Raw genomic sequence first — 13,251 nt, 5'->3', positions numbered from 1 at the left:
ACCAATCCTAAGGACTGCGAAGGAAAGCTGCAACTACCACCATGACCTTGAAAAATATCCTTGGTGATGTGGAAAGGCTGAAAGACATGGTCATAAATTGATAATGTGCTATCTGTAGTGCACAATGGTGCAAACAGCCATATTACACACTGCAAACTGCCTACTGTGAAAAGCTGAACCTTAAACACTCGACTCTTATGACATCCAAGTTCAGCTGGAAGGAAGCTCACTGGTTAGAAGTACAAAGCAAAGGGAACAACGTCCCATTCCCCCAATTGCAACTGGGGACAAACAACTGTGCCTAAGTGAAGAAATGTTTACAAGGTGGCATGAACTGATATTTGGGTTTGAGCTTGCATGGAGAATCTAAGAAAAATGTGCAGTGGAATAGAAGAACTCCAGTTTGTAACCCTGCATTAGAAATCCAAGACCCATTAGTCTGAGGCAACCTTGGTCCACTCTTGATGAAATCCGAGTGAACCGAGACCCCATCACTGGGGCATGCAGCAGGTATAGATATACCTGGAATTGAAGCCGAGCTCATTCTGCCAGCATGCAAATAGTCGTAGTGGAAGTGGAAAACCTGAAAGTGGTTTTCCTGGCCTGGAGCACGTGGCCTCATGAAACCTACGACTAAACAGAGGATTTAAAAGAATCTTTAGACTCATTCTCTGGCAAGCTCTGAGGCTTGGAAGTCCCTCAGGTCTTTACCCAACTTCCCTGGATCTTCTCCAAGCACAAGATTACTTTTAAAAGGTAGCTTGCTAAATGTGACTTGGAAGCCACATCAGCTGTCCGATGCCTAAGCCAGAGCTAACTTCTTGCAGAGAGGGTCAAGAATTGGCTGGTGTGGCTGTGCACTTGAACTGGTGGCTGCACATTAGATCTAAGTGTGGCTGAGAACCAGAGCTAGATGGAGTAGCAGAATATGGCTGTTTGCACCATTGTGCACTACAGATAGCAAGCTGCAGCAGAACATGACCCAGCAACCTCTAGATCTGTGTGCTCACTCTCAGCTGGTTTCTATCTGTCCCATACAATGGAAAGCTGCAAAAATGCAATAGAAGCAATGAGCCACTGGTGACTGGAGCTAGTATGCAATAGTTTGGCTAGCATTAGTGTACAAAATGAGAAAGGAAAGCTAACCTTTAGTACAGCAGTACAGTGATAACTGTTCCAGTCATGGAATGAACTGCTTGGCAAAGCAAGCTGTAAGCGAGAATGAAATATGCCCCATTGGAAACAAAGCTGAGTCCACAGCTTCTAATATGAACAAACCAGACTTGAACCTGTGACCTTCAGGTCGTTAAGCTTGAGGAAGCCACAGACCAGTCTCATGGTCCCCAGTGCTGCAGACACTTGGGAAACCAAAAGAGAACCGAGGACTCTCATTGGAGTCTTCTGACAGTCTGTAAGTCCATCAGAGGTCTCTCTCAGGCCCTCATGATCAAAAGCAAACTCTGGCGCTAGAGGCTGTTAACGCCATACTAGCGCCAGAGTTTACAGCCGACCCATGATCAGAGCCCTCAAGCGCCTGAAACAGCGCACTCGAGGGCTCTCAGCACAAGTAGCATGCAAATGCATGCTAAACAGGGCTTCTAGCGCAATTAGCTTGCAAATGCATGCTAATTGGCGCTTAACGCATTCATCCCCAATGATCAGCGACCAGCGCGCCAAAGATTGGGTCGCTGGCCGCAGCAAAATCAACACCAGCTCCGAGCTGGCGTTAGATTTTGCAGATCATTGGGGAGGAATGGTGAGCCCTGTCCAGCATGCAGTTGCATGCTGGCAGGCCCCCCTTCCCCCCCCCCCAAGGCAAATGCGAACCGGGGCTGGAGGTCCGGTGGGTCTCCAGCCCCCGAAACCCCCAGTAATCGCTGGTCCATCGACGGGGGGGGGGGGGGGGGGGGGGGGGAGGGTGCTGGAGGTCCGGTGGACCTCCAGCCCACCCCAAATCCTCCCCCCAGCGTTCTCCTTAAATTCCCTGGTGGTCCGTGGTGTCGTGACACCGCCCCCGGCCCCCTCCCAGCCCCCCTACCTTTCTGTTGGAGGAGGGACGCAGCCTGCCTGCTTCCCTCCTCTTCCTGTCAGTCGAAGCCCAAAATGGCGGCGCCCAGCACCGCCCACTGCATCCTGGGATGCACTGGGCAGGGCTACAGACCATGTAAGGGAATCGCTCCCTTACATGGTGTGTAGTCCCCCCCGCCCCGTCGATGGAGCAACGATTACTGGGGGTTTCGGGGGCTGGAGACCCACCGATCCTCCAGCACCCCCCCCCCCCCCCGTCACTGGACCAGCGATTACTGGGGGTTTCGGGGGCTGGAGACCCACCGATCCTCCAGCCCCCCCCCCCCCCCCCGACACCACGGACCACCAGGGAATTTAAAGACAACGCTGGGGGGAGGATCTGGGGTGGGCTGGAGGTCCAGCCCCCCCCCCCCCCCCCCGTCGATGGAGCAACGATTACTGGGGGTTTCGGGGGCTGGAGACTCACCGATCCTCCAGCCCCCACCCCGTCGCTGGGTGGGAGGGTGGAAGAGGGTTTGGCCGGCGGCCACGATGTTTTCTGGGGGTTTGGGGGGGCCTCGTTGTTCGGGCCTCGGGCCAGGCTGTTTGACAGGTTTGGGCTTTTGACAGCCCAGACCTGTCAAACAAGTGCGGGAGGATTGTGCTGAGCACATGCTCGGGCGCAATTCTCCCACACTTCAACATGATAATCAAAGATAATAGCGCTGCTTAGATTAGCATGCATTATCTTTGATCATCGATGCAGAAAAGCCCTGCGCTGTCCAGGCTTTTGATCATGAGGGCCTTAATGTCTGTACTCTGCAACGGTACAAAATCTGGAGCAACAAGGGGGGGGAATCTACCCCTGCTCCCCTAGCAACAACTTCAGAATGTCCAGCACACAAAACTGTCGGCATCGCAGTCAAACCGGGCTCTTCATGGAGCGCCGGCACAGTGGAAAAGATGGTGCCTGCAGGCACGTGCGCCAAAGAAAACTCCATCGCGCTTGCCAGAATGGGCTGTGAGAACACCATGCTCCCCGGTTTCAGGCCACCCAGCGGCATCCAGTGCACAGAGGTCGGCGGGTCTGCGTGGAAACAACAGGAACGCCTGATGCTGCTCCCTGGTTCCCACACCAGAAGCCACGCTGATGAGACCCCCACCGGCACCACCATCATAAAAATACATAACATAGTAGATGACGGCAGAAAAAGACCTGCACGGTCCAGTCTGCCCAACAAGATAACTCACATGTGCCACATTTTATACCTTACCTTGATTTGTACCTGTCTTTTTCAGGGCACAGACCATATAAGTCTGCCCAGCACTAACCCCACCCCCCCAACCACCAGCCCCGGCACAGACCATATAAGTCTGTCCAGCACTATCGCCGCCTCCCAACCACCAGTCCCACCTCTCACCACCGGCTCTGGCACAGACCCCCATACTCACCCCCATTTGGGAATCTGCTACCAGAGGCAAGTTTGAGCCTCAGTGCTAAATGAGGTCGTGAGGTGCTTGCTTGCTTTTATTTATTTTTATAAAAGGCAGGAGACAGCCAGAACAAATCTCAGTCAAGGCAGACTAGGAAGGGACCAATAGGAGGAAACTGGCATCACCAGGTGTACACCTAGACCCTAAGCCCGGGCCACTTCAAACCCAAACGTTCTACCGGGCCTGAGGGACTAGGCCAGGAGCTAAGCAATCCAGAGCTGAACGGTTATGACCATCCACCAGAGGTGGCTGCACATGACCACATATAGTAAACCTCTTTTCTCTCTCTCCATCTGCTGGCAGGTCTCTGAATTGATCTGTGGAAAGCTATGAAAGCTTGAATTACAGCCATGCACTGACACAGCACATGACTTCCACAATGCAAAAAACCAAATAATATATACACATTACCATGGCATTAAAAAGCATGCAGTCAGAAAAAGGTGCACTCCACCACCACGGGGGGGGGGGGGGGGGGGGGGGCACACAACCTTTGCTGCATTAAATGTGTCTCCCTGTCACGGGAATAATGTTAAGTCACACACAAGTTAAAGACTTTGTACTGTTAGCTGGTGCATAAAACCTCGAACTTTCTACATCTTGTACCCACAAAATTGCACTAAAGTTGTAACTCTGCTTTATCAACCCTTAAGTTCTATTGAACTTAAAAAATATGTGGCGGGGGGGGGTTGAGGAATGTAGAGCAAAGAGACAAGACAAACCTAGATGTCCATATTCCGGCTTCTACCATGTGGCATGTGCTTATGAAGTAGTAAGACCATCTACACAATCTTTTACGCACGCCAATGAACGACAACAATTCTGAAAAGTTTAAAAAACATAGGATCCAACGATTGTGGGTGCTAAACTCAACATTGTGATTGCTCCCAAAAGTGAAGAGATTCGTATTACAAATACACCAACCTATGAAGCTCAAATACTATAGTAGTATAGTTTCCTTAAAGTACAGTAAAGGATCTGAACGCGTAAATCTAGCTCATGATTAAGGTGTTTTACATTATACAACTTACAATCCTGGAGCAAGCCCGTAAGTTTCCACATCTAATATATTTAAAAAAAAAAGCCAAAAAACTTTCCGGAGACATTCCTAACTTTACTGTATTAGTACAACATCAACTTATTTTCGTTTTTTGCTACTTTTAAAAGTGGACTACCACGGCTATCACACCAGTCTACCAATTGTGTGCATGTTATTAAAACAGGTATATTTCCTCAATAATGCGATGGCTGTTAAAACTAACGTTAAGACCAACAAACAAAATGAAAACCCCGTGTCTCTCCTTCCATTTTGTATTTTCGGCCATATAATGAACAGCACTAAGATGGCTACTGGGAGGAGCAGCACATCCATCCCCTCAACAAAAATATTCTCCCCACACTTCCACCAGCAGCCATCTTTATTTAAAACAAAATAAAGGGTCGGCATTAACGTTCAACTTCTTGCTGGCACACACACTTCGAATGCATGGGTCAAACCACTCCGTCCCTGGCGCTTAAAGCCATTCGAGTAAAAAAAAATTGCTCACACCATGACCCCAACGGATCACCTCATTCTGCTGCCTATGGGTGCAACAACATTACTCATTTTCGAACATTTCTTACTGAAACCTTCTTCTCTTCAACAAAACACATACAAAAAACGCTCTTGAAGGTTCTGTGCCATTTCACCCTATTTTGAAGAGAAGATACCAAGATGCTTTGTGGAAAAAAAAAATAAACATGCCTCTCTTCTACTCACGCACAAATATCAGAGACGAAACATATGTCATTATTTACCCTCTCGCCATATTTCTGTTCTCCGCTATCGCTCATTTTTCAAGAGTCTATTTTCTCTCACGAAAAAGACTTCTTCAGTACTCCCAAACAAAAAGAGAAAGGAAAAAAACCCCGGCGGGAAGGGAGAAGAGACATATACAGCGCACGGCTGAAAAGCAGTGTAAAGACAGACACAGACCGCTTAGGAAATGACGTCAAATTACGTATGTATTGTACTTCGCACCCGGCCGCCCGCCCTCCGGGCACCTGGCTGGTAGTAGCGTAGCGTGGCTGGTTTATATAGTTAATGTCTGGAAGTTTCTTTGTTTTCTAAAGTGAGCCTCACTACTGTGCTAAAAAGCACGAGGTGGAATCCGAAGAAGTTAAGGGAGGCCAAGGGCTTCTTTTGCAAAGCCACGCAAACGATTCTCGCCTGGAAACTGTAAGGAAGCCCATAGGTATTGGGCTGTTTTACTAAGCGTCGGTAAGTCCAGTGCGGCTTACTCACTATTCTGGAACTACCACAGGGTTACCACAGAAGCCAGGCGGTAGTTTCTACACCTGTAGGTAACATTTTCATCTCTACAAAAAATATGTTCTGTTACCACGGAGTTAGTGTGGGAGCCCTTACCGCCACCTCAATGGTGGTAAATTCTCCTCTCCTCCCGAACTGGCTGGGTTGCAAGTGGTTTACTTACTGCACAGACATCTTTTCTACCAAAAAAGACAGCCTTTTACCAGCTGCAGTAAAAGGGGGGGGGGGGCCCTCAGCGTGCCTCGAAACACACGCTGATACTAACGCATAAGTACATAAGTAGTGCCATACTGGGAAAGACCAAAGGTCCATCTAGCCCAGCATCCTGTCACCGACAGTGGCCAATCCAGGTCAAGGGCACCTGGCACGCTCCCCAAACGTAAAAACATTCCAGACAAGTTATACCTAAAAATGCGGAATTTTTCCAAGTCCATTTAATAGCGGTCTATGGACTTGTCCTTTAGGAATCTATCTAACCCCTTTTTAAACTCCGTCAAGCTAACCGCCCGTACCACGTTCTCCGGCAACGAATTCCAGAGTCTAATTACACGTTGGGTGAAGAAAAATTTTCTCCGATTCGTTTTAAATTTACCACACTGTAGACCCCCTTTTACTGCAACTTAGTAAAAGGAACTCTGAATGGGCTTTCCTCTCATTTACTGCGCGTTAATCGCTAGTGTGGCTTGATAAAAGAGGCCCCAAGGAGGTTAGATTGAGACAGGAGACAGCCAGTCGGTGGAGCTTGCTGCCATTTTAGCGCACCCAAAACAATAGCAAAATATCAAACCTATAAATGGCAAGTGACCAACTCACCTGCAAATGCGCAGTAGAGACTTCCCTCTCTGTCCCGCCCCCGCGTCAAGACGTGATGACGGGGGGAGGGACAGAGAGGGAAACTACGCGGAAGGGGAGGGAGGGAACCGCTGACTTCGCTACCGCTCCCCCCCCCCCCCCGGAGTCGCCACCACCCCCCCGTCACCCGGCCTGGGCCCTCTCTTCGTTATTCAACTTACAGCAGCGCCGAAACAGCAGCAAGCAGCTCAGCTTCAGCTCCCGTCGGCCTTCCTTCCCTGCCTGTGCCCCGCCCTCGCCGACGTGACGTCACACGAGGGCGAGGCACAGGCAGTGAAGGAAGGCCAACGGGAGCTGCTGCTTGCTGCTGTTTTGGCGCTGCTGTAAGTTGAATAACGAAGAGCGGGCCAGGTGAAGGGGGGGCGGTAGCGGCTACCTTGGGGGGGGGAGGGGACATGGGAGGTCTCAGAAGGAGGAGGGGCCTTGGAGCTGGGAGAGCTGGACTGAAGGGGGCCTTCCAGCTGGCTGGGAAGAAGGCACGGGGGGGGGCAGGGGGCCTTGGAACTGGGAGGGAGGGCAGGGGGGTCCTTACAGTTGTGAGGGAGAGCAGGGGGCCTTGGGAGCTGGGGGGGAGGGCCTGGGGCCTTGGAACTGGGAGGGCGGGCAGGGGGCCTTGCAGCTGGGAAGGGGGGAGGACTGGAGCCTTGGAGCTGGGAGGGAGGGACAGAGGGGGCCTTGGAGCTGGCAGGGAAGGAGGATGGCAGGGGGCCTTGCAGCTGCAACGGGAGGGGGGCCCTGGGAAAAAAAAAAACATTCCAATACGCGCCCGTTTTAACGGGCTTAATGGCTAGTTAGAAATAAGGGATTGCTTAAGTGTGGTCCATCTGTAAGAAGCCTAAAGCTGTTGCAGTTGGATAGACAGTGTATTCAGTGGTAGAGGATTAAAAAAAAAATTTTTCACTTAGCTTTTTTTTTTTTTTACTTATTTAAAAGCAGACTGGATGGACCCTGCAGATCTTTTTTGTTGTTGTTTTTTTTGTTTGTTTGTTACGTTTGTACCTGGTGCTTTCCCACTCATAGCAGGCTCAATGTGGCTTACATGGGGCAATGGAGGGTTAAGTGACTTGCCCAGAGTCACAAGGAGTTGCCTGTTCCTGAAGTGGGAATTGAACTCAGTTCCTCAGGACCAAAGTCCACCACCCTAACCACTAGGCCACTCCTCCACTCTGCCATCATCTACTATGTTACATCCTATATATATATATATATATATATAGGATGGGGGGAGGGGGTTTGGGCGGCAGCCACTAGATCACCAGGGACCATTTTCTGGGGGTTTGGGGGGACTGGAGACCCTCCGGATCTCCAGCCCTCCCTGAACCTGGGGGGGGGGGTGGGATCGTCGGGGGGGACCGGAGGTCCACCGGACCTCCAGCCCCCGTTGCTCGGGGCAGGGGTAGTCAGGGCCTGGTGGTCCCATGGACCTCCAGCCCTGTGTTTGACAGGTTTGGGCTTTTGACAGCCCAGACCTGTCAAACAAGTGCAGGAGGATTATTTTTATTTATTTTATTTTTGTTATATTTGTACCCCGCGCTTTCCCACTCATGGCAGGCTCAATGCGGCAGGCAATGGAGGGTTAAGTGACTTGCCTAGAGTCACAAGGAGCTGCCTGTGCCGGGAATCGAACTCAGTTCCCCAGGACCAAAGTCCACCCTAACCACTAGGCCACTCCATGCAAAGGCACAATTCACCTGCACTTCTACCCCTTCATAAGAGATAATTGCGCTGCTTAAATTTGCATGCATTATCTCTGATCATTGGTGCGGTAAAGCCCCGCGCTGTTCCAGCGCTATTTTAGAGCGCTGTTTGGAACAGCGTGGGGCTTTTGATCATCTGCCTGTTAGATTGTGAGCCCTCTGGCAACAGGAAAATATCCAATGTACCTCACCCTGAGCTACTACTGAAAAAGGTATGAGCAAAATCCAAGTAAATTATACTGTGCCAAAACTGGAAACTCTTATTTGGTCGATAATAAAATGAGCTCATTGTGAACACTATCTACCCTAAAAGGTTGTTTTGTGGCTGTACCTGAGGAACTGTGATATAGAAGAAATAAGTGTATGTTTGTGTTCCTAGGCATGCATCCAAAGGTTATATAGAGGCATACTTTCAAAGCACCTAGAGGGAGCGTGTTTCCCTACTCCTCCCCCTGCCTAGGAATCAGCTGTCAGTGCGCCGCTCCCTGCCACTGAGCAGGTGGCAGGGAGCGGTGCATCAAAAAACTACAAGCGCGGCACCACAGAACCCCCCCCCCCCCTCAGCACATCACCCAATCCCCCCCCCCCCCGGCACATCAAACAACCCCTCCCCCCACCTGAAGCACATCAACACTTCCCCCCCCCCCCCCCCCCAGTGCATCAAACCCCATCGCCACCCGCAGATGCCAGTAGTAACGCTGTCCGACCGCTGCTGCTTCTGTTGAGCAGCAGTGGCCGCTACAAAAAGAAAAGAAGCGATAAATGTTTTAAAACCCAGCCCAAATCATTCGCAAATGCCCGAGTATTACAATGCAGTCTCTGCAGCCACTCCTTCTCTCGCCTCCACGTCACTGCCCCTGGAGTAAGACCCTGGAGGAGCGCAGTGACATGACAGGCGAGAGGAGGAGCGGCTGCAGAGACTGCGTTGTAAGACTCGGGCATTTGCAAATGATTTGGGCTGGGTTTAAAAACATTTATCGCTTCTTTTCTTTTTGTAGCGGCAGCTGCTGCTCAACAGAGGAAGCAGCAGTGGCCAGACACCGTTACCACTGGCAGCTGCGGGTGGCGAGGGGGTTTGATGCGCCGGGGGGGAGGGGAGGGTCGCTGGACATGAGTAGCTACAGGGGGGGCAGGGAGAGAGGAGGGTCGCTGGACATGGATTGCTGGAGGCGGGGCAGGGGAGAGGGAGGTGGGGAGGGGGTCCTGAGACCAGAGGGGTGGGGGTGAGGAGGGGGGTGGGGTATCACACTCATTGTCTCTCACATACACTCTCTCTGACACACTCCCTGTCTATCACACTCTATCTCTCTGTCACAGACACTCTGGCTCTCACACACTCTCTCTCACACAAACACACACGCTGTCTCTGTCTCTCATTCTCTCTATGACACACACACTCTCTCTCTCTCAAACATACACACTCCGAGGAAAACCTTGCTAGCGCCCGTTTCATTTGTGTCAGAAACGGGCCTTTTTTACTAGTTGTTATAATAAAATGGCTGTATAGGCCAAGACCAGCAAAGGTGAGATCTCAGGTAAATACCCCTACAGATTCCCCCCTTGGAGATGGAAATTACTACAACGGAGTAAATGCCTTCTCCAACATAACTAACAATACAACTAGACAGGTTAGAACCAGGACTCGTGATCAAGACTAGAGAGAAGCATAAACAGTAAATATCAGCAACTGAAAACTAACACTCTGTAAAAATGAAAACTAGAAGCAAATACTTAATGCAATCATATAACAATGTTCAAAAGTACATTCAAAAATGCTAATACAGCAAATTACTGAATACTGGAATAAATAATATGGTGTTAGTAATAAGGTCTTAACACATGAAACTATAATCAACATCAAATCATACTACTACAAAATGCATGGCAAAAGCATCATAAGTACATAAGCATCACCATGCTGGGACAGACCAAGGATCCATCGAGCCCAGCACCCTATCACCGACAGCGGCCAAAAGAACAAGCAATTTGTCCCGCCCATCCTAGAAATACTGTATTCCCTCGTCCATTCAATAACATTCTATAGCTTTTTCCTCCAGGAAGCTGTCCAACCCTTTTTTGAAGTCTGCTAAGTTAACCGCTATTCACCTTTTCCGGCAGCGAATTCCAGAATTTAACTACGCGTTGAGTGAAGAAAAATTTCCTCCGATTCATTTTAAATTTACCACACTGCAGCTTCATCGCAAGCCCCCTTGTCCAAGTATTTTTGGAAAGCGTAAACAGACGTTCCACATCGACCCATTCCATTCCACTCATTTTCTTATAGACCTCTATCATATCTCCCCTCAGCCGCCTTTTCTCCAAGCTGAAGAGCCCCAGCCTCTTCAGCCTATCCTGATAGGGAAGCTGTCCCATCCCCTGTATCATCTTTGTCGCCCTTCTTTGCACCTTTTCCAATCCCACTATGTCTTTTTTGAGGTGCGGCGACCAGAATTGAACACAATACTCGAGGTGCGGTCACACCATGAAGCGATACAACAGCAGAATAATATCCTTATTTTTGTTTTCCATCCCTTTCCTAATGATACCAAACATTCTATTTGCTTTCCTAGTCACAGCAGCACATCGAGCAGAAGTTTTCAACGTATCATCAACGACGACAATTAGATTCCTTTCTCAGTCCGTGACTCCCAACGCTGAACCTTGCATGACATAGTTATAGTTTGGGTTCCTCTTTCCCACATGCATCACTTTGCACTTGTTCACATTAAACGTCATCTGCCATTTAGATGCCCAGTCTCCCAATCTCGTAAGGTCCTCTTGTAGTTTTTCACAATCTTCCCGCAATTTGACTACTTTGAATAACTTTGTGTCATCGGCAAATTTGATTACCTCACTAGTTACCCCCATCTCTAGGTCATTTATGACTATGTTAAAAAGCAGAGTGTTATGATCATGGTCAGAACCCCTCTCAAACTTACCTTTTTCCTGGGGGTCAGCTTCTTAGCTGGCTTCTGTTTTTTTTGTCTGTCCTTTCTGAGCTAGCTAGCTCTCTCTCTCTATGCTGGCAGCTTCCAGCAGCATGACTCTAATTGTTTCACTTCACTACAGCTGTGTGTGTGGACTGAGTTAGCTCTACCTCTCTTTGGGTGTACTGGCTTCAAGTGCTTCACGGTGCTGCATTGGTGTGGGTTGGGCCTCTCTGGGTTTCAGTGTACTGTCTGCCTGGGTCTAGGGAGTGTGACATCATCAGGGAAGGCCTTGATAAGGAAGTGGTGTTCTTCCTCTCAGGGCCTTTTGCAACGTTTGCTTTAGGTAGGGTGGTGCAGTGTGCAGTTCTGACTTTGTGTCTAGTTTCCCTGCTTGCTTTTGCTAAGGTCAGTGTTAGTGCAGTGTGCACTTGTGACTTGTACGTGTTTAGCTCCCCTGCTTTCCCTGGTGTTTCGGTGTAGTGCTGGAGTTTGGTGCTTGGAGCACCCTTGTTAGTTTAGTGCTTAGGAAGCACCTTTGTTGTTTGTGTACTTGGCTTTCCTGCTTGTTCCCTTGTGGCTTCCCTGTACCCCTGTTAGTTCACAAACAACAAAGATACTAAAAGATACTGCGAACCGCTATGTAGATAGTGATGAAGGAAAAGCAAATTTGCTAAATAGATACTTTTGTTCTGTTTTCACAGAAGAAAATCCTAGAGCAGGACCGCGATGGACTGGAAAAAGTACAGATGATAGTGGAGTGGATACAGCATCATTTACAGAAGAGAGTGTGTATGAACAACTTGTAAAGCTAAAGGTGGACAAAGCCATGGGACCGGACGGGATCCACCCCAGGATATTAAGGGAGCTCAGAGAGGTCCTGGCGAGTCCTCTTAAAGATTTGTTTAATAAATCCTTGGAGACGGGAGATGTTCCGAGGGATTGGAGAACGGCGGAGGTGGTCCCTCTTCACAAAAGTGGTGATAGGGAAGTAGCTGGAAACTACAGGCCGGTAAGCCTCACTTCGGTTATTGGAAAAGTAATGGAAGCGATGCTGAAGGAAAGGATAGTGAATTTCCTGGAAGCCAATAAGTTGCAAGATCCGAGACAACATGGTTTTACCAAAGGGAAATCGTGCCAAACGAATCTCATTGAGTTTTTTGATTGGGTGACAGGAGAATTGAATCAGGGACGAGCTATGGACATATCTACTTAGATTTCAGCAAAGCTTTTGACACGGTTCCCCACAGGAGGCTTTTAAATAAACTGGATGGGCTGAAGATTGGACCTTAAGTTGTGAACTGGATTAGGAACTGGTTGACAGACAGACGCCAGAGGGTGCTGGTGAATGGAGTTAGCTCGGAGGAGGGAAAGGTGAGTAGTGGAGTGCCTCAAGGATCGGTGCTGGGGCCGATTCTGTTCAATATATTTGTGAGTGACCTTGCCGAAGGGTTAGAAGGTAAAGTTTGCCTATTTGCGGATGATACTAAGATCTGTAACAGAGTGGACACCCCGGAGGGAGTGGAAAACATGAAAAAGGATTTGAAGAAGCTAGAACAATGGTCTAAGGTCTGGCAATTAAAATTCAATGCGAAGAAATGCAAAGTGATGCACTTAGGGAATAGAAATCCACGGGAGACGTATGTGTTAGGTGGCGAGAGTCTGATAGGTTCAGACGGGGAGAGGGACCTTGGGGTGATAGTATCTGAGGATTTGAAGGTGACGAAACAGTGTGACAAGGCGGTGGCTGTATCTAGAAGGTTGTTGGGCTGTATAGAGAGAGGTGTGACCAGCAGAAGAAAGGGGGTGTTGATGCCTCTGTATAAGTCGTTGGTGAGGCCCCATCTAGAGTATTGTGTTCAGATTTGGAGGCCGTATCTTGCTAAGGATGCAAAAAGAATCGAAGCGGTGCAAAGAAAAGCTATGAGAATGGTATGGGATTTGCGTAACAAGACGTATGAGG

The 13,251-nt window shown here is 49.2% G+C and overlaps 1 protein-coding gene across 2 annotated transcripts in view; it reads right to left on the bottom strand.

Moving 5' to 3' along the window:
* Positions 1-5,481, bottom strand: part of TRA2B (transformer 2 beta homolog) — a 292,195-nt gene extending 286,714 nt beyond the window's left edge. For both annotated transcript variants that reach the window (XM_030210189.1, XM_030210190.1), the window contains exon 1: positions 5,299-5,481. In XM_030210189.1, coding sequence (XP_030066049.1) covers positions 5,299-5,334 — 36 coding nt within the window. In that variant the 5' untranslated portion in view covers positions 5,335-5,481. The remainder of the gene's footprint in view (positions 1-5,298) is intronic.
* Between the last annotated feature and the right edge of the window lie 7,770 nt (positions 5,482-13,251).

Source organism: Microcaecilia unicolor, chromosome 7, assembly GCF_901765095.1.
Source record: "Microcaecilia unicolor chromosome 7, aMicUni1.1, whole genome shotgun sequence".
In the NCBI taxonomy this organism is placed as follows: Eukaryota; Metazoa; Chordata; class Amphibia; order Gymnophiona; family Siphonopidae; genus Microcaecilia; species Microcaecilia unicolor.
The sequence above is the reverse complement of the archived record's forward strand: the minus strand, read 5'-3'. Positions and strand labels throughout refer to the sequence as shown.